Source organism: Trifolium pratense, linkage group LG5 (assembly GCF_020283565.1).
Source record: "Trifolium pratense cultivar HEN17-A07 linkage group LG5, ARS_RC_1.1, whole genome shotgun sequence".
Classification (NCBI taxonomy): domain Eukaryota; kingdom Viridiplantae; phylum Streptophyta; class Magnoliopsida; order Fabales; family Fabaceae; genus Trifolium; species Trifolium pratense.
In genome coordinates this window covers 26089317-26114589 of record NC_060063.1, presented here as the reverse complement: position 1 = coordinate 26114589, position 25273 = coordinate 26089317, and the positions used below count along the sequence as shown (strand labels likewise).

The window sequence follows — 25273 nt, the reverse complement described above, 5'->3', positions numbered from 1 at the left end:
AAATAAAAAACAAAGTGACATTTGACTATAAAATTGCAACTCATATAAAGAAAACTAAAATCTTATATGATTACACTAATAAAATAAAAAATGATACATCCTTTCAAACTTATGAAATATTATAAGAGATCTATTACATTAAAATATAAACAAACTACGATATAAATTAATAAAAAATCTAATATTTCTAAACAACTTTTTTTTTTACTCATATACTAATATTAAATATAATCATATTTTAAAATAATATATATTATTTAACTATATGTGATTATAGTTATCACAATCATTATTTTTTTATTTATAAAAATATTTTAATTATATATTTTAATCGAACCCGTGCAACGCACGGGTTTATTCCTAGTTTTAATAGAGGGGTTAATTTATCCTCTGTATAATAATTTTGACTCCAGGAAATTGTGTGCAAGGAACAAAAAACGATTTTTTATTCTATAATATATAAAAACACTTTTCTGAAAATTCTTTAAACTTAAAACAGGCATATGTAAAAGAAATCCTCTAATTACAAACTTTTTTATTGACAATATTATTTTGATCAATATTCTTTCTTTCTTATAGGTCTATGATCAATATTCTTTGTCGACAATATACACACACTATATATTTTACATAATTTAGATTATTCAAATCCAATATATATTTTCACATGTACTATTTATTTCTTCAATATGCTTTAGTACTATAGTACAATATTTTCTTTCCCCCAAACTAAAATCACACCTATAAACATAGTCACACTCACACAAGTCAAAATAAACAACAAACAAACAAACAAATAAAACATGATGCATATTCCACATGGACATGGTTGACTTATTCATTTCAGAGAATACCTAAAATCACATAAATAAATCCACTAACCAAACCATAAATTATGTGACCCCTCCATCCACAACATGCAACATCACCTCCATTATTACTTTGAGAAGAGGGTGAACCATAATTTACCTTCACCTTATATATTTCACTAATCTTCTGCAAATCATCATCATTTACTAATTTTATTTTCTTCTCTTGTAACACAATCGGATACATAATCGCTTCCTCCACAGAAGAATGTTCCAACCCTAAAACATGACCGACTTGATGCATCACAACCGATTCCAAATCTTCGTCACCATCATTAAAATTGTCACTTGACAATATCCATTGTTCGTCGGAATCCAAATATATAGTTCCAATATGTGAACTATAATTACTATCTGCACCTCCCACAAATCCACCTTTTCCATCAATCGTAACAAACACTATATTGATATCTGAATCATTATACGTCTTTGCTTCTTTGAATTTCAGTGTCGTTATTGACCAGTTTTCGAAGACGCTTTTTACCAATGACTTGACCGCGTTTGTTACGTTGTTTTCAGGATTAAAAGCATATGTTAATTCTTTCTTATCTGCACTCCACCATGGTTTAAACGACGTTGTCGTATCTTGCATGGTGTTTGTGCCATTGATGATGTCTGGAACAAAACAACGAGACGATGATAGTTTTTTATATGTTTTATCATCAAATTGTCCCGTAATTTTAAGATTGAAATTTTTCTGATAATCCTTCAAAACGGTTTGGAAATAGCTTGTGACCGTATCATCGATATTGATCAAGGTGTTGTTAAAGTAGCCGAGGATTTGTAAATTTTCTTTCACGTATGATAAACCTTTGATTGTATCTCCGGCCTTTTGATCGTTGCTGAATATCGACTTAACTGTTTTCCAGATTTTTGAAGCCAAACTGTGTGCTTTTATTCCTTCATAAATCTTTGGATATTGTTTTGTTAAGTATTCGAATGGTGTAATATAAATGCTTGCTGAGGCATGTGTGAGTAAGAAAGTAAATATGAGAAGGAATGCATAGTTTCTCTTTGCACTCGACCTCATATTTAGTAGTATTATAATGTGCTAAATATGTTTTCTATTGGGGTACACAAATATGAAGCAAGAATCCTTAGTGTATGTTTGGTTTCAATTCTGGAGCATCCAGAATTGATTCTGGACGTGTAGAATTGATTCTGATTTGTTTGGTTTCTCAAAAGTAGAATTGATTCTGCCTTCAGAATTGATTCTACTTGAAGCTAGAAATCGTAGCTTCTGATTCTAGAATTGATTTTTACACTCAAATTTTTTGTTCAACTCACTTTTTCATGAATATATCCAAACATAAACCACTTCAGCTTAAAATCAATTTTGGCCAGAATCAATTTTACAGAATCAATTCTGCCAAAATCAATTCTCTCCGCCGCAGAACCAAACACACGCTTAGTTATATATAGAACTTGGAATTTGGACATAGTCACGTAGCTTGCCCGGTCCAAGTTAATTAATTATGATGTACCTTCGGTTTCTACAAACCGAAGTTTTTTTAAGGGTAAAATTGGAAATTCAGAAGGTATAAAAGAAACACGGGGAGTCGGGAGAAAAAACATCAAATTTGAATTTCTAAAAAACATTAACAAACTTTGTTAATATCCAAATACTTGGACAAAATAATTCTTGCATGCATTTCTAAATAAAATCATGCAAAGTATCATTGTAGCAAAATTCTTATTTTATATTTGATACAATTATACGTTTACCAAGAAAGAATAAAAAACGACGGACAAAAATAAGAATTTTGGTTCTTTTTTTTTGTTAGACTTATATATTTTGGCCTAAATTTTAGACTTATTTTTATGGATCTAGGACGGTCATCCTCTTCATAGATATGGTCCTGATTCCTGTTATATATATTAAGACTTTATTTGGGGACAAGTTTGTTGATTGAATTTGTCGTGTTTGATATATTAGTAGTTGAATTATAAATATAAAATGACATAAAAAAAGTTATAAATTAATAAAAATAAGCTATAAGTTTGTGTAAAAAAAATGTTACAACTTGTGATAAAAGTTCTGCCTGAACAATTTCAAACTGAATTCGTGGTAAAAATTGTGTCTTAAGTCTTAACACATGGTTGCTTTCCGATACAGTTTTGTTCTGTCATGTACTGTTTTGCTCAGTCCTTAATGTTTTACGAATCAAATGCACTCCATGTTTCTCACTTGCGTACTATATAAGAGCATCTTTAATGGAAACAATTAAAATGGGTAAATTAAGTTATTTTTTGTGGGCTAAAGTGCCACATAGAATTTAAATGATCCATAACTGATTTAAGTAGTTTTTCCTTTGATGATGGTTGCTTATAAAGAATCAAAAGTTGATCCATATGTCTAGATTTTTTTTATTTGTATTTAGTTTTAATTCAATTTTTTTTGTAGAAGCAGTTTTAATTAAAATTTAATATTACTTTAAATATTTTAATTAGAATGCATATACTAGTATACTACTCCACTCTCAATATATAAGAGTTTTTTGCAAAATTTTGTTATTACATTTTATAAGATAATTTTTTTATAGAGATTTTATAAAACAATTTTCTCTCTTAATAATTGAAGGGTAATCAGAGAATATATATTATTGACAAATTTAATGTAAAAACTATTTATTTTTTTAATTCTTATCCTTTTGTCAAATAAGTCTTATATCTATTGTTTAAAAAAAAAAGTCTTATATACCCATTGGACTATTATGAATTTTTTTAATGATATAAAATAATAATTTTATATGCTTTGGGTTTGTGTAATTAAAGTTAGCTATTGAGTTGTCATGAGCTAAATTTTAGTACACCCATTACTTACTCTGATACAAGTTCTATTCTATATATACAACTATACAAAATATGAGAAGTTGCTCTAAGAAGGCATAAAAAATAAAGAAAAATGATAAAGTTATGTAAAGATTTGTTTGATTGATTGTGTCTTAAATTAATGGTTTTTAATTACAATCGGGTATTTATATTTAAACTTAGAATAACTAAAGAACCTTCACTAAATTTATTTGCCAAATTTTTGCCAAATGATTTTTTTTTTTTTTAGGTTACCATATTATAATACGAATTTTTCACTGTCGTTAATAGTGACTAATCTTCATCGAAAATTTTGTAGGACACACAAGGTAGGTTCTCCCAATCAAAATTCTCCATACACAAGAACCGACTTTTAATTGTTTGCTTAAGCTGTCAAAACCATACAAACATGTGGTTATGCCTTCATCAACTGATCATATATTGTTCATACAACTGAATTAAGGGTAAAATTGTACTTGCAAAGTTGTTTGCTCGACTGTAAATTACTCGGATTGTCAACATTCCTATTTTTAAGTGAGTGGATGTTTGACCAATTTTTTTAATATATTTATGGATAATATAGCACTAAAATCAAATATATATAAAAAAACAAACAACATCTCCAAAAAAAAATGGTGGGTGGCCCTATAGTGACAACTTGATAGTAGGGGTGGTCTAGCGGATCGTGGAGGAAACTCTAATCTCATCTTAGAATTGTTTTGCGCCTAATTCATCCTTACAAAACTGACTTGTAAGGTGATTATTGCCTCTTACTTATAAACACACATTGACATTGAGGTCATCTCGCAACCGACATGAGCTGTCTTAACCATTGCTATTTTTAAGACGGGGGATGTTTGACCAATTTTTTTTTATATTTATGGATAATATAGCACCAAAACACAAAACATCTCCATTAATGTTATCCACAAATATATGTTAGCTTCCATTTCAAATATCTAATTGTCAATTTGGCACAAAGAAGACCAAGCACGAGAGACTTTCTAGTTAGTAACAATAGTAATAATTTTCTTTTAAAAAACTTGTAATAAAATAGAGATATCCTATTCCTAGTACTGAATTCAATTTTTATGTAATCAAATCAGATCCATCTCAATTCGTAATAATAAAAGAATAGGGTAAGTATATACCTGGTGTAGTAACAATATGGTGAAGAATGATACCAAAAAATCAACGAGGCTTGCTTGTTAAATTATAGGATGCAAATTCGAGGAAAATTTGTGATTGATGACTTCGTCATAACACTTTTTCAAAGTCATAATTGTATTTTTTTTTTTTACAGAAAAATAGCTTAATTCAAAGGATAAAATAGAGACTTAATAAAAAAAAAGGATAAAATAGAGACAATACAATAAAAATAATCATGTGATGATATGGAAGGACATTTTTTATCATGTCAATACTAGAGATTGAAAAATACCAGTGATTTAAAAATAAATAACACACTAAGGATATACAAACATTTCAAAAGTCAACTAGAAATTAACGAACCAAAACATTAATCTAAAAAATCAACAAATTTCTTTTACATATGACCAATATAGTTAAAAATAGCACAAGATTCACACTAATAAAATATATATACTCGTACATATCATATCATCTTGTGTTGTTTCAAAACGAGTATATTGAACTATTGAAGATAAAACAAAAATTTGAATCTATAATAATTCTATTTATTTATTTTAAAAAGTAGTAAAATTCTAGTGTTAAGTTAGTTGACAAACAAAAATATTAGTCTCGAGAGTTGTTAAGTTTTGGCTACTTGAAATTTACTCTTACGGTGTGTTTTTACTATAAAAAGAAAAAAAAGAAAAAGAGATCAGCTGATATTATAATTTTAATTGTACTATATTTAAATTTAAAACTGCTTCTGGAACTAGACAAATTAGAGGCAAAAGATTAAACAAAAACCTGCGTGTTATTGATTTTGATGTGCAAATTCTGGTGGTGCTTCAAAATATGCTTAAGGCATGTGATCTAGCTAGTTGATGATGAGGGGAAAAAATAATTATTTGGGTCTTCTTAACATGTGCCCTTAGGGCACATGTTAAGATATACCAAAATAGAAATTCATCATTTAATGATACAAGAAATTTAATGCTTCAAAAGTCAAAATGCACAAATTAGCATTTAATAATTTCTATTTTTGTTTCCTTAACATGTGCCTTAAGGGCACAAGTTAACATTCTCCTAATTATTTTTATAAGTATGGATTATTAGTTTAAGTGTATTATTAATGATTTTAAGTTATTCTATATAGATATTAGTATAAATAGACTTAATTAGTTCTTTGGTCCCTTAAAGACATTTTAGATTTTATAATGGTCCCTTAAAGAAAAAAAGGACCGGATTGGTCCCTTAAAGATATCTCTGTTTGTCACATTGGTCCTTTCCGTTAATTTATCAACCACAAATGTATTAGGTGGATCAACATTGAAGGTGGTCCACCATATACTACAATATATTTTTTAATTTTAACCATTGGATCTTTTGAAAGAGAAACAACCATTAGATTTTGCATGTCCATAGAATCTAACAGTACACCATCACCAACTAAGTTTTGTTTCTATTTTTTCATCTTCTTCGCTCAACTCCTTCATTTTCATCATCATCTTCATGATATTCATAAAAAAGCTAGAATTTTTTCTTCAAAATCCAGAATTTCATTATTGAATTACAAAAGGTTGGATTTTTGTTCATCTTAATTATTCTTCATCTTCATCTCTCTCTTTCTCTGGTACAACAATTAAAAAGGGGCAAAATAACCCTAGTTCATTCAAAAGCAATATCATGGAAAAAATTAAACAACAAGAACACCACCACCACCATGCTAATTCGAACAAAAACAACACTAAGAAAGTAGCTTAATTTTCACAACAACAACACCGTGAATCATTCTTTAAGCCATAAATTAAAATCTATAACCCAAAAATTCACAAACCCATAAATCATTCTTTAACCCATAAATTGTTGTAGAAAGAATTGTTGTTGAAAATTGTTATGGTGATGATGGTGTGGATGGTGGTAGTGGTGAAATTGATATGTTAACATTTTCTGGCCATTCTCAAAGTGGGAAAAGGAGTGAAATTGATATGTTAACATTTTCTGGCCATTCTTTTTTATAGTATTTTATCAGATCTGATTTCTTTAAGTGTTTTATTTTTGGATTTTCGGATTGAAATTTCTGAGTTTTTGTTTCAATTTAAGAAATTGTTGTTGAAGATGAAGAACAATGGAAGAAAGAAGATGATGAAAAGCAAAAACAAGATTAAGTGTTGGTGGTACACCATTAGATACAATAGACCTACAAAATCTGATGGTTGTCTTTTTAACAAAAATATCAAATGGTTAAATTTAAAAAATTAAGGAGGTCTTTGGTGAACCACTTATATTATACAACATATTTGTTGAAACTAACGGTTTTTGAAAAAATTGACGGAAGGGACCAATGTGACAAACGGAGATGTCTTTAAGGGACTAATCCGAACCTTTTTTTCTTTAAGGGACCATTGTGAAACCTCAAATATCTTTAAGGGACCAAAGAACTAATTAAGCCGTATAAATATTAATAAAAATTTTAGTTTAGAGTTTATTATTGATGATTGTAAGTCACTCGGTACATATATTAGTGATTTAGTTCAAGTGTAAGTGAAAATATTAGTTCACACTTCACAAGCTATATATAACCTAATAAGCTATAAGCTCACGAAAAAATGTTACCTAATTTTTTTTGGCTAAATTGCACTTTTGGCTCCCTATGTTTCAGAAATTTGCAATTTTGGCCCCTATGTTTCAAAATAACAGTTCTAGTCCCCCTATATTTATCCCCTTTTGTAAAAGGTCAATTTTGACCAAGTCAACTCTGATGTGGCAAGTCACTTAAGTAACTCAGCTGCCACATCAGCTTTTCTGTCACTTATTATTATATTTTTCAAAAAAAAAGAAAGAAGGAAGAAGTCAGGCATGGCAATAAAACTCATACCCGCAGGTACCCACGCAAACCATACCCACTTTGACGGGAAAAACTCGATTTGACTGGGTTTGGGTTCGGGTTTGGGTTTTCCCCGATTTCAAAAGATGGGTTTGGGGAGGGTAATGGGTACATTGATACCCACCCCGAACCCATCCCCGAACCCGCCCCACTTATACTAAAAATTAAATTTCACCTCTTTTAAATTAGAAACGCTTAAACAATCTCTTAAATTACGTTCATATATTTATTTTTTATTTTAATTTGAGTATTAAACATACCATTTTCTCTATTTTTTTTTCTTTATTTAAAAAAATATTGTTGAGAGAAAATAATTTTGGACATTTAACTTTTTTTTAATAAAAAAATACTAAAATATAATCTAAATTCATGTGGAAAGAAGCGTAATGAGGATACCCGAAACCCGATAGGGATACCCGATCCCCATTGGGTATGGGTTTGGGGTTATCATTTTTATCCCCGCTCGAATTTGGGATGGGTTTGGGGAAACCCGAACTTTATGGGTTTGGGTTTGGGGAGGACAAAACTCATCCCCGCCCCGCCCCATTGTCATGCCTAAAGTCACGTGAGTTTATGGAATTAATAGCAAAACCAGAACGGAAACCACGACCTGTTTGGGAAACGAAAGCCCTTGAAGATCTTAAGTTGACTGATTTTTCCATGTATGACAACAGGGGCGGAGCCCCTCATGGGCTGGACAGGGCCATGGCCCGCCCCAAGATTTTCATTTTTTTCATAGGTATACTATTTAGCGGCGGTTTTAAACTCCCGCTAAATAGTCTGTTTAGTTTGTTAATTCTCAGTTTACGGGGGGTCTCAAGCACCCTCAATTTGGACCACCGGAATTCTTTAACAGGTTTCCAGTTTGCGGGGGTTTCAATCCCCCTCTATTTGGACGATCCAGAATTCTCCTTATAAATTAATAATTCAAATATCATTCTTAATTTATTTTTAATGTTTTATTGTTTAATATTTATAGAAATTTTAGAATGTGTAATTTATTTTGTGAAAGTATTCAAGTATATTTTTTTGGAGAAAAAAGTACTTAAATTTTTATTTAAAATAGAGTTTGTGTATAAAAATTCATGTTTGATCAATCTTTAGTTAAAAAAATTTAAATTTATTTATTGAAAATGGTAATGGTTCACCTATTGACTCTTTGAGATATCTATATTAGACACACCCTCAATATGATATATCTTTTTTTAGTAATTTTTTTTTGCATATTCTATTTATATTCGGAGCGGTCCGCCTCAACTTTTTGGGCTAGCTCCGCCACTGATGACGACGAAATTAAGCCTTTTATGTTTATGTGTGTAAACTTTACGTATAGGAATAAGGCTCAGATTAAGAAAGACATGGAAACTAAAGCGGCCATTGCTGATTATAAACACCGCTCTCGCAAATTCACTCCCCATTGCAAGCTTGCGTTAGATGAGTCCAATGCTGAGAATCAGGTTCCAAACTCTACCTTGTTAAAAATATATACAAATATTACTGTAAAAAAAAATATATACAAATATACCTTGTTAATAATAATATATACAGATTACAAATATACCTTGTTAATTCCATAAATATTTTGGTTATGAACTTTTGTATGATTATGCATATTTTGTTGTGGAATATTTTGGCTGTTAGGTTTGTATCATTATTAGTGTTAAATATGCTCGGATCTCATCCCCAAAAGCTAGCTCAAAGGGTGAGGTTGCCCTCACATATTTATACACTTCACATCCCGGGAACCTAAGCAATGTGGGACTTCAAACAAACTCCAACAACACAAATTACATATTCAACACCCACCCTCACGCCTAGCGTGGTCCTGAGTCAAATGCCCATATTGCAGTCCTTAACCCGACTCTGATACCATGTTAAATATGCTCGGATCTCATCCCCAAAAGTTAGCTCAAAGGGTGAGGTTGCCCTCACATATTTATACACTTCACATCCCGGGAACCTAAGCAATGTGGGACTTCAAACAAACTCCAACAACACAAACTACATATTCAACAATTAATAGCCAAATGTTTTTGCAATGTTTTTTTGTTATGAATGCATTATGTGTTGTTTTTATTTTTTAAAATAGAAAGACGCAAAATATTTGTTTTTTTTTTTTAATAAGACAGAAAAATAACGTCATACTACTGTCATAATTTGACCGAAAAATATAGAAATTTTGTTAATATTTGATATCCATGGATCTCCGCGTGAACTGTGAGGATCTGTGGAGATGGGGATGAAGACAAATATTCCCCCGTCGGATGGTGGCAAAAAAGTAATAAAGGGTAGTTGAAGAACATGTACCGTACAACCAGATGCATAGAATTGATTTACATAGACGCAGAAGCTAGAATTTCCTGCTTCTTGTAGAATTACGTTTGGACCATAGAATTGATTTAATAAGTGAAACCCAAACATTTTTGCAACACAAATAAATCACGTTAGATGGTAAAAATGCATGTTTAGGAGTTGTAGAAGCTGAACCAAACATAGGCTAAGCTCTTGTTTAGGCCTATGATATTTGATTTTTTTTTTAAATAAAAAGGCTACATATTCAATCAGACTTGGTGAAATAAAATTTGTTTTAGGCCTCATTCATTATTTGAAATTATTGGGTCGATCCTGCTTGGACTCTCAACGTGTAATTATTGTGGAGACATTGAAAGTGTTAAAGTTCAGAGAGAAACACAAAGTGACGGCTAGGGTTTCAATAATATTATAATAGCATTACTTAACAAAATAAGGATTACAATACAATTTATAATAATTTCTAATGGACTACTAAACTACTAACATATAAAGCCCAATACTTAAAGCCCTAATAATATTATTATCTAACACTTCCCCTCAAACTCACGATGTATTATCAGATAATCATCGAGAGTTTGTCAAACAAAAAACGAAAATCAAACTACTCTAACTAAATATTTTATTTCTAATACTACCCCTCCCTCAAGCTAAAGCTTACTAAGCTTTGAGCTTGTTACAAATCAACCCGAAAATAAACTAAATTAACTAATAGCTTCAAATTCAACTTCTTCAGATTTCAGACTTCGAATTGTGAGTATTCCCTCACCGGATTCAATGTGAGTATTCCCTCACCGGATTCAATGTGAGTATTCCCTCACCGGATTCAATGTGAGTATTCCCTCACCGGATTCAAATTTCAAATTGTGAGTATTCCCTCACCGGATTCAATGTGAGTATTCCCTCACCGGATTCAATGTGAGTATTCCCTCACCGGATTCAAATTTCAAATTGTGAGTATTCCCTCATCGGATTCAATGTGAGTATTCCCTCACCGGATTCAATGTGATTATTCCCTCACCGGATTCAATGTGAGTATTCCCTCACGAGACAGACAGATTGCGAGGAATTGTGAGCTTTCGCTCACCAGACAGACAGATTTTGAGCTTTTGCTCACCATATTCAGATATTCAAACGTAATCAAATATAACAAAACAAAACCAACTTAGTCGGAACCAAATCAAATCAAAAGGAACTGAACTAAACCGATCAAACCAGGACCAAACAAAATGGAATCAAAGAAACACAAGAGCAGCAACACCACCATACACCATGTTAAAGTTCAGATCCCACCTTGCTCACTAACGATTCAAAAGACAGACCCCGTACGAGTGGCAGCGGTAGATACAAAATCACAAAATCAATCTCACTATGTCCGCAATTCAGAAGTTTTTTTTCTTTTTCAATAAACTAACCATCAAAGAAGAAATCCACAAAATCAAATCAAACTAATTTAGACAACTAACCTTAACTCAAAATTCCACAAACTCAATTCACAATTTCGTTCCCAAATTTTTGAGAACTCGACAGCGGAAACCAACAGGTGGTTCAAGGCGGATCGAACCTTGCTCTAGATACCATGTTAAAGTTCAGAGAGAAACACAAAGTGACGGCTAGGGTTTCAATAATATTATAATAGCATTACTTAACAAAATAAGGATTACAATACAATTTATAATAATTTCTAATGGACTACTAAACTACTAACATATAAAGCCCAATACTTAAAGCCCTAATAATATTATTATCTAACAGAAAGAACGGGCGTACATGCTGTCGTGGATGAATGTATAGATGTTGGAGCATCGTGATACTTTTTTCAATGGAGAGTTGCACTTTTGGTTTCAATCGAATACCAAAGGTGTGATTCAGCGGATTGGTGATATTAGGTCGAAAGATTTTTGGGCTACGGCGCATAAGGAAAATAAAATCATATCAGAGGTGCCCTATGTGGTTAGCTGGATTGCGTGGAAGCTGCCAACAGAGGGGTGGGTGAAAATCAATACAAATGTTAAAGATAGCTGCAGCTGAAACTATATATGCTATATGGAGAGCAAGGAATGAAATGATATTTTCTCAAAAGTGCATAGACCCTTGCTTGAAAGACACTATCATATATAGCATAGTCATGAGATGCACTTTGCGCAGGAAACTTAATATCCATGTTAACGTTACTACCTTGTGCCTAGAGTAGCATAGTAAATTTTGATCTTGTAATAGTGGACTAGTTTGATAGAAACTCACCTGGATCCTTTGGATCGGTTGTACTTATTGTTTTTTTGGAAATAAGATAGTAATGCTTTGCTTCAAAAAAAAAGAAAATCAATACAAATGGAGCTTGTAGAAGGGGAGCGGTAGTGCTATTGGTTGTGGTGGTATACTTCGAATCTTGAGATTTGTAGTGCTTTTTGATTGAATGCATATATAATTTTATTTTGTCAACTAATTTAGTGGTTAATAATTCACCCCTTAATAGTTAATACTAGAGCTGTCAAAATGGCTAGTCCGAATGGGCCGGCCCGCCTAGCCCAATTTTTTCCCGGGCTCGGGGTCTTGAAAATTCTAGCCGAATTATTTCTGGGCATTTTAGTCCGGCCCGACAAAGCCCGATTAAAATATGGGCTAGCCCGAACGGGCCGCAAGCTCGAAAAAATTAAAATTAAAAAAATTAAAATTAAAAATAAATATAAATAATTTGTTTTGGATGATTTGAACTTAGTTTGTAATATAAATTATAAAACACCGTCCGCTACTTAAGTAGCAGATGAGTAAAAATAGGGCACCCAAGAAACTCGTAGGTAGCGGATGAGTAAAAATAGGACGCGCGAGAAACTCGTACGTAGCGGATGAATAAAAATAGGGCGCGCGAGAAACTCGTACGTAGCGAATGAGTAAAAATAGGGCGCGCGAGAAAGCCGTAGGTAGCGGATGAGTAAAAATATGACGCGCGAGAAACTCGTAAGTAGCAGATGTGTAAAAATAGGGCGCGAGAAACTCATAGGTAGAGGATGAGTAAAAATAGGGCACGCTAGAAATTCGTAGATAGCGGACGAGTAAAAATACGGCGTGCGAGAATTATTAATCCTATTTATATGGTTGAGTTTGAGCACTAGAAGTAAAAAATAAATAAAAAAATAAAAAACCGGCCCGAAAGCCCGATAACCCGTACCGGGCCGGACTCTGGCACTAATTTTGGTAGCCTGTTTTTTATCCGGGTTTTTTAGTCCGGCCCGACGAAACCCGAAGCCCGACCGGGCCGGCCCGAAATTGGCCGGGTCGCCCGTTTTGACAACTCTAGCTAATACAAGTGAATGGATATCTATAATCTATATCTATAACATTAATAAAGGGAAAACATTTCTTTTGGTGTAGCCTATTTTCTTTCCAATTTTACCCTTCATTTATTGCAAAAATTTCAAAAAAATAAATATAATTAAAGGGTGGAAGTTGAAGTCGGTTATATCATTTCAAAAAGAAAATATAACTACTCTTTGAAATTAAAACACAAAAACAAAAGAAAGGAAAATCTAAGAACCCAAAATATATAGAACAAATTGGTTAAACATATTACATTTTTTTTTATAATGTTTTTGTGTGTTTTCAATTCCGTGGCACATATGTTCTGTTATCAATTATTTGACAGGGCTGGAATCAAGGCATTTGGATTACATAGATCAACATAATTTTAGAGTCTTGCTGAAATTTAATTTCCATTTGGTGAATTGCAATGATATTGCATCATATCGATATATGTAACGGTTTAGAGTAAACAAAATTCTATTATACGACTTATAATGTACATTGTATGGATTGAAATTGTTTGTATTCTTTATTGTTTTTATTTCATCATGTCTTTTCTTTTGAAAAAACTTTTCTTTTGAAAAAAGAAAGATGAACATGTGTTAAATGGTTTTCAACCATGCATATTGTAGTGTTTGTACAAATGAAATGAAAAACTTTTGATGAAAACAAATAAGTTAACGTCTGAAAAATATCACATGCATGAAAATTGTAGTGGTTTTTTAATTTAAACTGTGAACATGTGACTAATAGATTATAATTTGCCCGGTAACAAATTGGATTTTTATGTGTTGTTGATGGTAGAGAGTGCAAGCCATTATGCCAATTGTGGGTTCAATGGTGAAGAAACTTAATCTCACACTGCCACCCGAGAGATGGTCTAGAAAAGGAAATGTGAGAACCCTTTAAAGGTTTGTTGTCTCAATTTTTCATCTTCTATATTTTAAATATTTGAATTGACTTTGAAGCATAATAGTGTTAAATTGCTTCTTCTGTTTTCCATTTAATAGGGTGTAGGATATCCATTATTCTCAATTTTGAAAGAACTATTTGGCATCTAATGATTTCTTAAATTAAATCTCACATCATTTTGATAGCCCAATAAATAATACCAAGGTATGATAAATTATATATGCATGTCATGATATTAATTCTCCTTCCGGAAAAAAAAATGATATTAATTCTCCTAATGCTTTTTTTTTCAATATGGTGAATCACTCTTAAAATATTTGTTAACTCGGTATTGTTTTATTTAATTTTTATTTGTATGTGTTTTATTTAGGTTGAAAAGATTATAACTTAACTCTATTCTTCACCATGACTATTGATGGTTACTAAATTGCTTTTGCCATTGTGACATAATTAAAGAATATCGTGTTTTTATACATAAAGGTTAGATTATATACTTCACTTTTGATGTGTTCAAATTCGGAGTATTTTCACTCAATAGTTAAAAAATTTGACATCCTTTTAATTATTCGAATCTTACCATTTCATTGTTAAAAAATTGTTATATAAGAAAATGATATTGGAAGTTAATTAATCATTAAATAGATATATATTATTAGTGTTGTTTTAATTTTTCTTTCTCTGATGATTTTTTATTTTTTTTCATTTATAATTTGATATGGAAGAGGGGTGGGTGGGGTAGCTCAGTTGGCACTTGCTGACTGAGCGGGTGTAGGCTCTTGGTCAGGGGTTCGATCCTTGGCAGCAGCAATTGTAGTATTTTCTTTGTAAATAAGTTGGTGGTACTTATAAACCATCAACTTTGAAAAAAAAAAAAAAAAAATTTGATATGGAAGATGTGCAGATTAGTGCAAGGAGAATACGGATATGGTGGCACTACATATATGTTTGTTATTGGAGGGGATATTAAAAAATAACATATTTTGTTTCATGTCTCTTCCTCTCCTAGCCTTTTTGATTTTATTCAAAAGGTTGGAAAGATTGTGCTACAATATCAAAATAGAGTGATATTATTTACTGAGATTGGTTGTTTTGATTATCTCTTTTGGTACTTTTTTGCTCAATTTCTTCATCCAAATTTAATCTTCTTCAACATTTTAATGAGTGGAAAAGTTCAATACAGTTTAATTAAGTTATCATGTTAATTTTCATTATTTCATTATTAATCTGTATTTTTTTCTTATTGTTTTTTAATTAGTTTTTCTTTATTTCAATTCATAGATACTCCTATGGAGTATAAACATGGAGAGAAATAATAGTACGAAAATAGAACAAATTGGTTGATAAAGTAATTGCATATTAGAAGAAAAACTAGATTGAAAAAAATAAAAAATAAAAAGTTAGCGCAATAGAAAAAGCGGATTACACCCGTTTGGCCACTAGTATAAATAAAAGGGAAAATCCAAATTGAACGGCATCTTCTGTATGAATAATGTGATGTCCGTCAACTATATTCACAATGACATACATAAAAATATTTTACACTATAAAAATATATTTAACCCTAAAAATATTAAAGTTTGTCAAAAAAATTCTAGAATATAATAATTTGAAGTATGATTTTTTTTTTTTTGCATTTAATTTTATGATAATAAATAAAATGATTTTTTTTTTACGAAAAATCAAATATTTTTTGACAATGGTAAAAGATAATTTTTTTTATTTATAATTCAGAAGAAAAAAAAGTGACTATTTTTGTTATAAATTGAGACGTATGTATATTTAATTACACGTGTTAAATTAAATATTTATTTTTTTACGAAATTGTTAAATATTTATTAATGGTCCGCGTAAAATGAGAATCAGAAAAATGAAGTTTCTCCGAAATGAACCCGGCCGGCTTCATATAATAATTAACGAGTAGTCAAAAAGTAGAAACAATAGGAGACACATAATTTCATAACAGACAAATAACACATCTCCACGTGTCCTCCCGTAACCTAAAATTCCAACAACCACCGTTGATTTATCACAAACCCCCTTTCCTATCTACAAGAAATGAAAAACTTCACCAACCACAAAAACTAAACGTTTCATACAAAGAAAAATTCTTTAGCACTAAATCTCTCTCTAACTTTTTCCCTTTTCATTCTCTCCTCTCAGGTAAATCATCTTCCACTCTTTGATTCTATGTTTCTGTTTATGGAAATTAAATCGAATTTTTGGGGGTTTTATTAATTTTTAATTTTTAAAATTGATTTTTATGTCTTTTTGTGAATTAATTTGATGATCGGTGATGATGTTTCTTTTAATTGGTTAATTATTTGACGATCTAACTATAGTTCATGAGATTTAGATTGTTTGACTTTTTTTTTTTGGTTGAGTAATTTTAATTTTTTTGATGTTTTTTTTTTTTATGTTTGTTTTAATTTGATGATTCTTTATTTTTTGGTGAATATTTAATTTGATGATTCTATGCTTGAATTTGAGTTGTGTTGTTTTAATTTTTGATGTTTTTGTTTTAGATCTGAATAGGATTATAGTAAATTTAAGGTCAACGGTTGTTGTTGTTGTTGTTGTTGTTTTGAAGAAATTAAGGTAGATTTTGGTCTCTGGTTCTAGATGTGTGGTTAATTTATGATTCCCTTGCGAGTTTCAGTTTTTTAGAAGAACCTACTTGAATTGAAATAATTTGCTGAGAACATGGTATCAAAAGCTATGTTGTCAAAGCGGAAAATTGATGCGACGCTGTAACACGGAGAATCGCGGGCGCTATTTTAGTGACGCGACGCTGACTCGGTGACCTCCATTTTTGTCGCGTCGCGCCACTATGGCAGTTGTACCATTTTTGTCGCGTCGCGCCACTATGGCAGTTGTAGTGGCCGCTATTGACAACAGAGATCAAAAGCTGATCTGAACTTGTTTTAATCTTATGACAATAACCAACCTAGACTGGATTTATGGTTTGGAACTGGAAATTTGCATGTACAACAATTAATTAATAGTGTTTATAGGAACATGTATGTACTCGTTTTTATGTTATCGAATGTAATAGCGTGTGTCTCTATGCTCTAGTGAATCAGTTATGGACGATTAAACAAAGGGTTTTGGTTTATAAGTTAAGTTCATTGCGTACAAGTTTCATTGGAAACTGCATTTTGTGATGATTTACTATCAACCTATGGGTTTTCCGGAATATTGTAATTATAAGATATCTTATGTTCTAATCTTGTTGATGCAGTAAATGAGTCGTTCACAGGATCCACACCCATCTCGTTCTATCTTCCCTTTTGGAAACCCTTTTCGGATGAAATCACATAAAGGCTCTCACTTGTCTCCACAATTACTTGGAGTACTACAAGGTTTCGAGACAACATTAGCAGAGAGGCTAAGGAAGCTTATGCCTAAAAGCAAGGATGAAATCCTCAGCTTGTCTTGGATGACTTTTGCTATCAAGTCACTTTGTGAATCTCACAATGACATCCGAACTCTTATAACAGATCTTGATCTACCTGTGAGTGTTTGGGATGACAAATGGGTTGATGTCTACTTTGACATAAGTACAAAGTTACTAGACATTTGCAACGCATTTAGTTCTGAGCTTTCACGTTTGAATCAAGGCAACCTTCCTCTTAAGTGTGCCCTGCACCATTTAGGTCCAGCCTCATCAAAGTCGTTTATTCGGGCCTGTTCTTTGCTCGATGATTGGAGGCGACACATCAATGCTAAGAATCCTAGAATTGAGAAATGTAGCGCCGTTTTAGATGGTCTTGTCGGATCACTTGATCTTCCTAAGGTCAAAAATTCTGCTAAGGGTAAGGTTTTGATGCAAGCTATGTATGGAGTCAAGGTGGAGACTGTATTTGTTTGCAGTGTGTTTTCTGCAGCATTCTCTGGCACTTCAAAGAAATTGTTAGACTTGGATGTGGCTGACGTTTATGCATGGGCACCAGCTTTTAAAAGTTTACAGAATCTTGTAAATGAAGAAATTAGGATTAGGTTTTCCAGTGGGAAATTTTCTGTATTGAACGAGTTGGAAGCAGTTGATGCCGTTGTGAAGGAATTATATCCTACTATCCAAGGTGATGTAAATACCGAAGACAAAGTTGAGCAAGAATCGCATCTGAAGACTGTTGAGGAATTAGGCGTGGCTGCAGAGAAGCTTTCCCAAGGAATGGATCTCCTTGCAAAGGGCGTAGATGAGTTCTTCCAAGCTGTTTTGACTAGTCGTGATACTTTGCTATCGTCTCTGAGGTTCGACAAAACTGTAAATGATCGTGTTGTTGGCCGTAACATGGATCAGCAAGTAGTCTACTGACTATACACTAGTCTAATTCTGTTTCTGGTAGATGTTGATGTGTCGTGGGGTTTTCTGTTTGTATCGGTAGTATTTGGTCCTATTTGGTTTGTTATATTAAATGGTAGTATGGGTTGTAGGTTTTTTTATTATAGTATGGTTGAGCTTAAATGTATATGTGTGAGTGGGGTGTTATCTATTATGTTGAACAATATAAAATATATAAGAAATTTTATTATGGCTAGTGTACCTTGTTAATTAGGCTTTTTTTAATGTGAAAGACCTTCACATGTCTTTCATGGTGCAACACTTGTTAAAATTGTTGGATTAAACCATCCCATAAGATTCTAATCATGGACCCTCAGCACTATAACAACTCTCACATTGTTTTTTAAAAAATAGTAATTTTTATGGCTTTGTCTAGTATGAATAAGTCCATCAAGTTGTGCATGGTGCACTTATATCAATGTTTTAAAAACCGGACCGGATGTCGAACCGTTGTGGCCTCCGGTTCATGGTTCAATCGGTTTGACCGTTTTAGAACCGGATAATAAATAAATATATAATAAAATATAAAATATATATTTCAACATCAAACTCAAATTTCAATAGTAAAAAAAAAAAAAAATACAAATGTCTATTTCACTAGCCCACATTTCAAGAAGACATGGTCCAAGCTCATTACACTAACCCTAGATATAAAAGAAAGTTGCAAACTCACATACATATGCCAAAAGAATGAAAACACAGTGAAAACAGCCAGCACTATCTATCTCTTCTCAAATTCATCTCTTCTTCTTCCTCTCCCTCTTCTCTCTCTAACCATTAACATGAATTAAAAAACAACAACACAAATAAATGGTTTCTTCATCTTCACTTCTATCAAAAACTTCTTTCAATTTCATTCAAAAACATCTTCCAATTTCATTTCTTCTTTCACTTCCATCAAATACTTTTGGGATTCTTGGATCTTATGAGAGAGTGAAAAAGGAATTAAAGATTTCAAATCAATAAATATGAAAAAAGAAAAAAACAATAAAGATTGGAATTTTAGTGGAAAATAGAAAATGAAACAAAGAAAAATATTTCTTTGAAAGGACAAAGATGATGTTTCAGTGTTTTCACGCGTGTTCAGTTTCAGCAAAAAGAAAAATAAAAATGGATTTTTTAATGGAGTTAAAAACCGGCCGGTTTTTCCGGGTTCCCGGTTCATCGGTTTTGCCGGTTCTCATCAGTTCATACCGGTTCACACCGGTTTTTTATCGGTTCCACTGACTAGCGGTTCTGGCTAGTCATCCGGACCGCTGAGGTGCTCGGTTCACGGGCGAACCGGTCGGACCGGCCGGTCCGGTCCGGTTTTAAAAACATTGATTTATATTATAACGAATACGAATTTTACAAAATCTACCGTTGGATTGAAAGTTTATATCATATAGATCATTTATAAAAATTTTGAATTTTTTTAAAAATCATTTCATATGTTATTGAGACCCATCAAAATTAACGGTTTATGGGTTTTTATTGAATACCGTTAATTTTGATGAGTTTCAATAACATAGCAAATGATTTTCAAAAAAATTCAAAATTTTTATAGGTAATCTATATAATATAAACTTTCAATCCAACGGTGAATTTTGTAAAATTCGTATCGATTATAACATAAATCACTACTTGTGACTTATGCATCATGCACAACTTGATGGACTTATTCATATTAGAATTGACCAATTTTTATTCCCACACAAGTGAACTAAAAGTTATACCAAAAAAAAAAGTGAAATCATTTCACACTTCAAAATTTACTATCCCCAATTATCAGATTAGATTTTTTTTCGTACATAGAATGATTCAAAATCTTCAGAGTTAATTTTTCCATCAAATGCATGGTTTGCAATTGAAAATTTGCTTAACCCATTTCACTACTGATTATCTCTTGTTCTCTCTCCCTGTTCAATCTATTTTAAGTTTCACTATACCTTCACCTCTTTGACTTATTGTTATGTAATACAAAGAAACAAGATGTCAGAACTGTTTCCGAACCAGATTAAACTGGTAGCGAAAGCAAAAAGTAATACAAAGATACAAGATTAACACAAAAGAAAAGGAAGTAGAAAGAAATTAGAAACAGAGAATGTAAGATCTGGGAAAAAAGAAAATGAGAAGCAATAATGCGGTGCTGCAAACCTTTTATTGACAGCGAAATATGATTAATTTTTAATTAAAAAACCTTTTATTACAAATTTAATTCAAAATTATCATCAACAAAGGGTGTTACAAAGCATTTTTAGTTGACTTAAAAATTGATAAAAGGACAAATTAAAAATTGGATTTTATATTTCTTCCCCTTTGTTGTTAGATGGTTTCTCTTCCGACCCCGTGTTTCTTTTATACTCCTGAATTTCAAATTTTGCCCTTGCAAAAAAAATTCGGTTTCTAGAAACCGAATTTTACTCTGAATTTACACTAGAAAAAATTCGGTTTCTGCGTGCAATGGCAAAATTGAAATATTGGGGATATAAATGAATCATAGGGTCGGAAGCCATCTTGTTGTTAAATCTCAATATGTTGATGTTTGTTCTTACCAAAAAATTATGTTGTTGTTTGTTGGGTGAAAAATAAAATTGTTTAGCGGTTCATTGTTGAAGACGAGAGAATGATTACGTACAGCCAGACCACTGTATTATTTTATGGAACATTATAATCCAACAATGAAAATAAGTATTTCACCGTGAAAGACATATGGACTGGGCAATGGGCTTAAGGACATATCCAGTAAGCCCAATTAATGTAAGAAGGAGAATAGGCCCAAATCAAGCAAAACCTAAATATCCATTAGGCGACGAGTGGCCAAGGCGTGGCTAAACAACAACGTGGCAACGCCCAGAAGGGTAATCCCATATCGTATAAATATCTTCCTCTTCCCAGTGTTAACTGATTGACTTGAAAAGGAAGAAATTAACTTCTCATAACCGCCATAGCTTGGAGACCAAGGTTACTATCCCTGTTTTCACGCTGTACCACCGAAGAAGGTGCTGAAGACCGAATTTCTAGGAATCCTTGCTTGGAGAAGAAGACTAGAGGCTCTATAAATAGCTCCATACTTTCATTTGGAGGGGTCTCTTCTTAACTGACTAAAAAAAACTCCCAGGGTTGTTGGGATTGAACCAAGTGTAACCATACCATTTAGTCAATAATACAACCCCCTTTGAGTTTTTACCAGAACATTTTGGCGCCCACCGTGGGGCTGCGGTAAAATCATTTGATCCCAGCCTATCACAGCAACTAGACGGAAAATCAAACATCTTCACATGGCTGGAGAGCATGGAAACAACGATAACTCTAGCGTTAACACCTTGCAAGCCGCCGTCGTAGAAATACAGCGCTTACAAACTCAGATTGCGGCCATCGAAGCCGAAAGAACTAATGAGAAAGAAAAAGCGAAATTGATTTCGGAGGAGGAGGAGGGAGAGGGCGTCATGGACGTACAGCCTTTAGCACAACACTTATGGGATTCCCAAGTGGTGGAAACAATCAAGGTTCCCCACCTTCCTACCTTCGACGGAAAGACGGATCCAAGGGAGCACCTGATGGCAATTGGAACACAAACCGCCATAATCAATGCTCCGGAGCATCTAAAGTGCAAACTACTAGCCGGCACCTTCAAGGATGTCGCTCTACGTTGGTACATGAACCTTCCAAAGAATTCAATTGAGAGTTATGCTGACTTTCATAAAAAATTTATCCACCAGTTCGCTGGATCGAAACACGTGAAAGTCACATCAACCAGTCTTTTCTCCATCCGCCAAAACCATGGCGAGTCATTGCGTAGTTTCCTCGCCAGATTTAGCGAAGCCACCATCAAGGTCTCAAATCCAAACCAAGAGATGTTCGTGGCAGCCTTCCACAATGGGCTAAGAGCAGGACATTTCAATGAGTCCTTAGCCCAAAAGCCAGCCTCGTCAATGCAAGAGGTAAACAAGAGGGCGGAATGTTATATAAAGGGCGAAGAAAGTAACGCCGAGAAAAGACAAAGAGACGTTAAGGAGAAGGAATACATGGGCCGCGCCACTAGAACGCCTGAACACCCACGACCAAAAGCGGGAGGCCACCAAGGAGACCCATGGCAGAGGCATCACGGTAAGCCCTACCGCCAACCGCCCAGAAGAGAATTCAGGAATCATCCCGCCAATGAAGACCTCACGCCATTAAATGCCTCAAAAGTTTACGTCTTAAACGAAATTCTGGCCACTGGTTTGGCAAGCCTCCCCCCAAGGAGAACCAATAACATTCCCATGGGGCTTGACGATAACGCCTGGTGCGCATATCACAGGTGTAGAGGTCACTCCACAGAAAAATGCTTCCACTTAAGAGATTTAATCGAAGAGCTAATAAAAAGCGGACACCTCCGCAAATTCATTGACGATGCCGCCCAAGGGCGGGTTGTCGTGCCAAAAGTCCACCGACAGGAGCCACGGGACCCTCCTGGGCCAAATAGAGAGCCTCCCGAGGGGAGAATCTCCGTGAACACAATAGCGGGAGGATTCTCAGGCGGGGGTGAATCAAGCTCAGCAAGGAAAAGGTATGTACGCCGAGCCATCTCGGAAATATACCTCGTAAGACAACCCCAGCCATTAGACGTACCCGACTTGGCGTTCACTGCAAAGGATGGGCTGGAGGTAGCACCTCATGACGATGATCCTTTAGTGATACAAGTCCAAATTTTGAACTGCGATGTAAAAAGAGTACTGATAGACTCAGGGAGTTCAGCGGACATTATGTACTGGGAAGCTTTCAAGGCCATGCAATTAGCAGAAGAGCAATTGCAACCATACTCAGGAACCCTGGTTGGTTTCTCTGGCGAACAAGTGGATGTAATGGGCTATGCCTCTCTTCTTACCACATTTGGAGAAGGCAGCAACGCCAAAACTATCAAGGTGCGATATCTGGTAGTTAAAACTCCTTTTACCTCCTATAATATTATTATAGGTAGGCCCGCCTTTAACACATTGGGGGCGGCCATGTCCACTCTGTACCTAGCAATAAAATACCCCCTTGATAATGGGGGAGTAGGAACAGTAAGGGGCGATCAGATTCTCGCCAAGAAATGCTACGAGTCCAGCTTAAAGATACGGCACCGAACTTCCAGCGCAAGTGGAAAATTCGAAAGAAGACAAGCCGCAGTTCCAGGCGGCATAAACATCATAGAAAACGCAGATATGGATCCAAGGGAAGAATTTCAAGACCGAAGGGTAAGCCCTATAGAAGACCTGGAGCAGGTTCAAATCGGCGATCACCCACACCAGACAACCAGCTTGGGAACAGCGTTGCCCAGCGAGGAGAGGAAACGAATCATCAAAATCTTGAAGGATAACGCTGATCTATTCGCATGGAAACCTTCAGATATGCCAGGGATTGATGAAGGGGTCATAACACATAAACTTTCAATATCACCCAGCACAAAACCAGTCTCCCAAAGAAAAAGGAAGGTGGGAGAAGAAAGACGAGTCGCTATAGCGGAAGAAGTAGAGAAGCTAAAGGAGGCCGGATTCATCGAAGAAATCAAATACCCCTCATGGTTGGCAAATGTCGTCATGGTGAAAAAAGCCAATGGAAAGTGGAGAATGTGCGTGGACTTCACAGATTTAAACAAGGCATGTCCCAAAGATCCATATCCTCTGCCCAACATAGACAGGTTAATTGATGGCGCCTCGGGGTGCAAGATGCTGAGTTTCATGGACGCCTACTCCGGATACAATCAAATAAGGATGAACCCCTCCGACGCCTGCCATACAACTTTTATGTCGAATACCTGCAATTATTTTTACAACGTCATGCCTTTTGGATTGAAGAATGCGGGAGCAACATACCAAAGGTTGATGGACAGGGTTTTTGCCGAGCAAATAGGGAAGAACTTAGAGGTATATATCGATGACATGGTAGTAAAAACTTCCGAGGGAAATCACCATGATGATGATCTGTTGGACATCATGGGATCAGTAAGAAAGTACAACATGAGACTAAACCCAGCAAAGTGTTCCTTTGGAGTACAAGCCGGGAAATTCCTAGGGTTTATGCTCACCAGCAGAGGAATAGAAGCTAACCCCGAAAAATGCCAAGCCATCATAGACATGAGAAGCCCTACATCCGTGAAAGAAGTCCAAACTTTGACAGGTAGAATAGCGGCACTATCCAGATTTCTATCATGTGCGGGCGAAAAGGGTTTCCACTTCTTCGCATCCCTTAGAAAAAATGAGAGGTTCTCCTGGACACCAGAATGTGAAGAAGCCTTCAGACAACTAAAAGAATTCCTAGCATCACCGCCCATCTTGACGCGCCCGTTACCAGGTAACACCCTTTACCTGTATCTCGCAGTCTCGGATAGAGCCTTAAGTTCAGCTCTAGTTCAGGAAATAGAGGGCGAAGAAAAACCTATATATTTTGTAAGTAGAACCCTAAGGGGAGCAGAAACAAGGTATCAAAGGATAGAGAGGTTATCTCTCGCGGTAGTTGTCACAGCCAGAAAATTAAGGCAGTACTTTCAAAGCCACAAGATAGTTGTTAGAACAGATTATCCTATCAAAAACGTCCTCCGAAAGCCAGACTTAGCAGGAAGGATGGTAGCGTGGTCCGTCGAATTATCAGAATTTGACATCACCTTCTCACCAAGAGGGGCCATTAAGTCACAAAGATTAGCTGATTTTATATTGGAAATGTCTACTCCGCCAACAACAGAAAAAACTGCGTCTTGGACACTCTCAGTTG

At 34.1% G+C, this 25273-nt stretch overlaps 2 protein-coding genes across 2 annotated transcripts; one reads left to right on the top strand and one right to left on the bottom strand.

Annotated features, from left to right (window-relative positions):
- Window positions 1–566: 566 nt before the first annotated feature.
- LOC123885072 (metalloendoproteinase 1-like) lies at window positions 567–1930 on the bottom strand. Its single transcript, XM_045934292.1, has one exon. It carries the CDS (start codon window positions 1897–1899, stop codon window positions 844–846), a length of 1056 nt encoding a protein of 351 aa, XP_045790248.1. The 5' UTR covers window positions 1900–1930; the 3' UTR covers window positions 567–843.
- Window positions 1931–16091: 14161 nt separating this feature from the next.
- On the top strand, window positions 16092–18755 carry LOC123884249 (protein BPS1, chloroplastic-like). Its single transcript, XM_045933316.1, has 2 exons — window positions 16092–16377; window positions 17456–18755. Exon 2 carries the CDS (start codon window positions 17459–17461, stop codon window positions 18530–18532), a length of 1074 nt encoding a protein of 357 aa, XP_045789272.1. The 5' UTR covers window positions 16092–16377; window positions 17456–17458; the 3' UTR covers window positions 18533–18755.
- Window positions 18756–25273: the final 6518 nt, after the last annotated feature.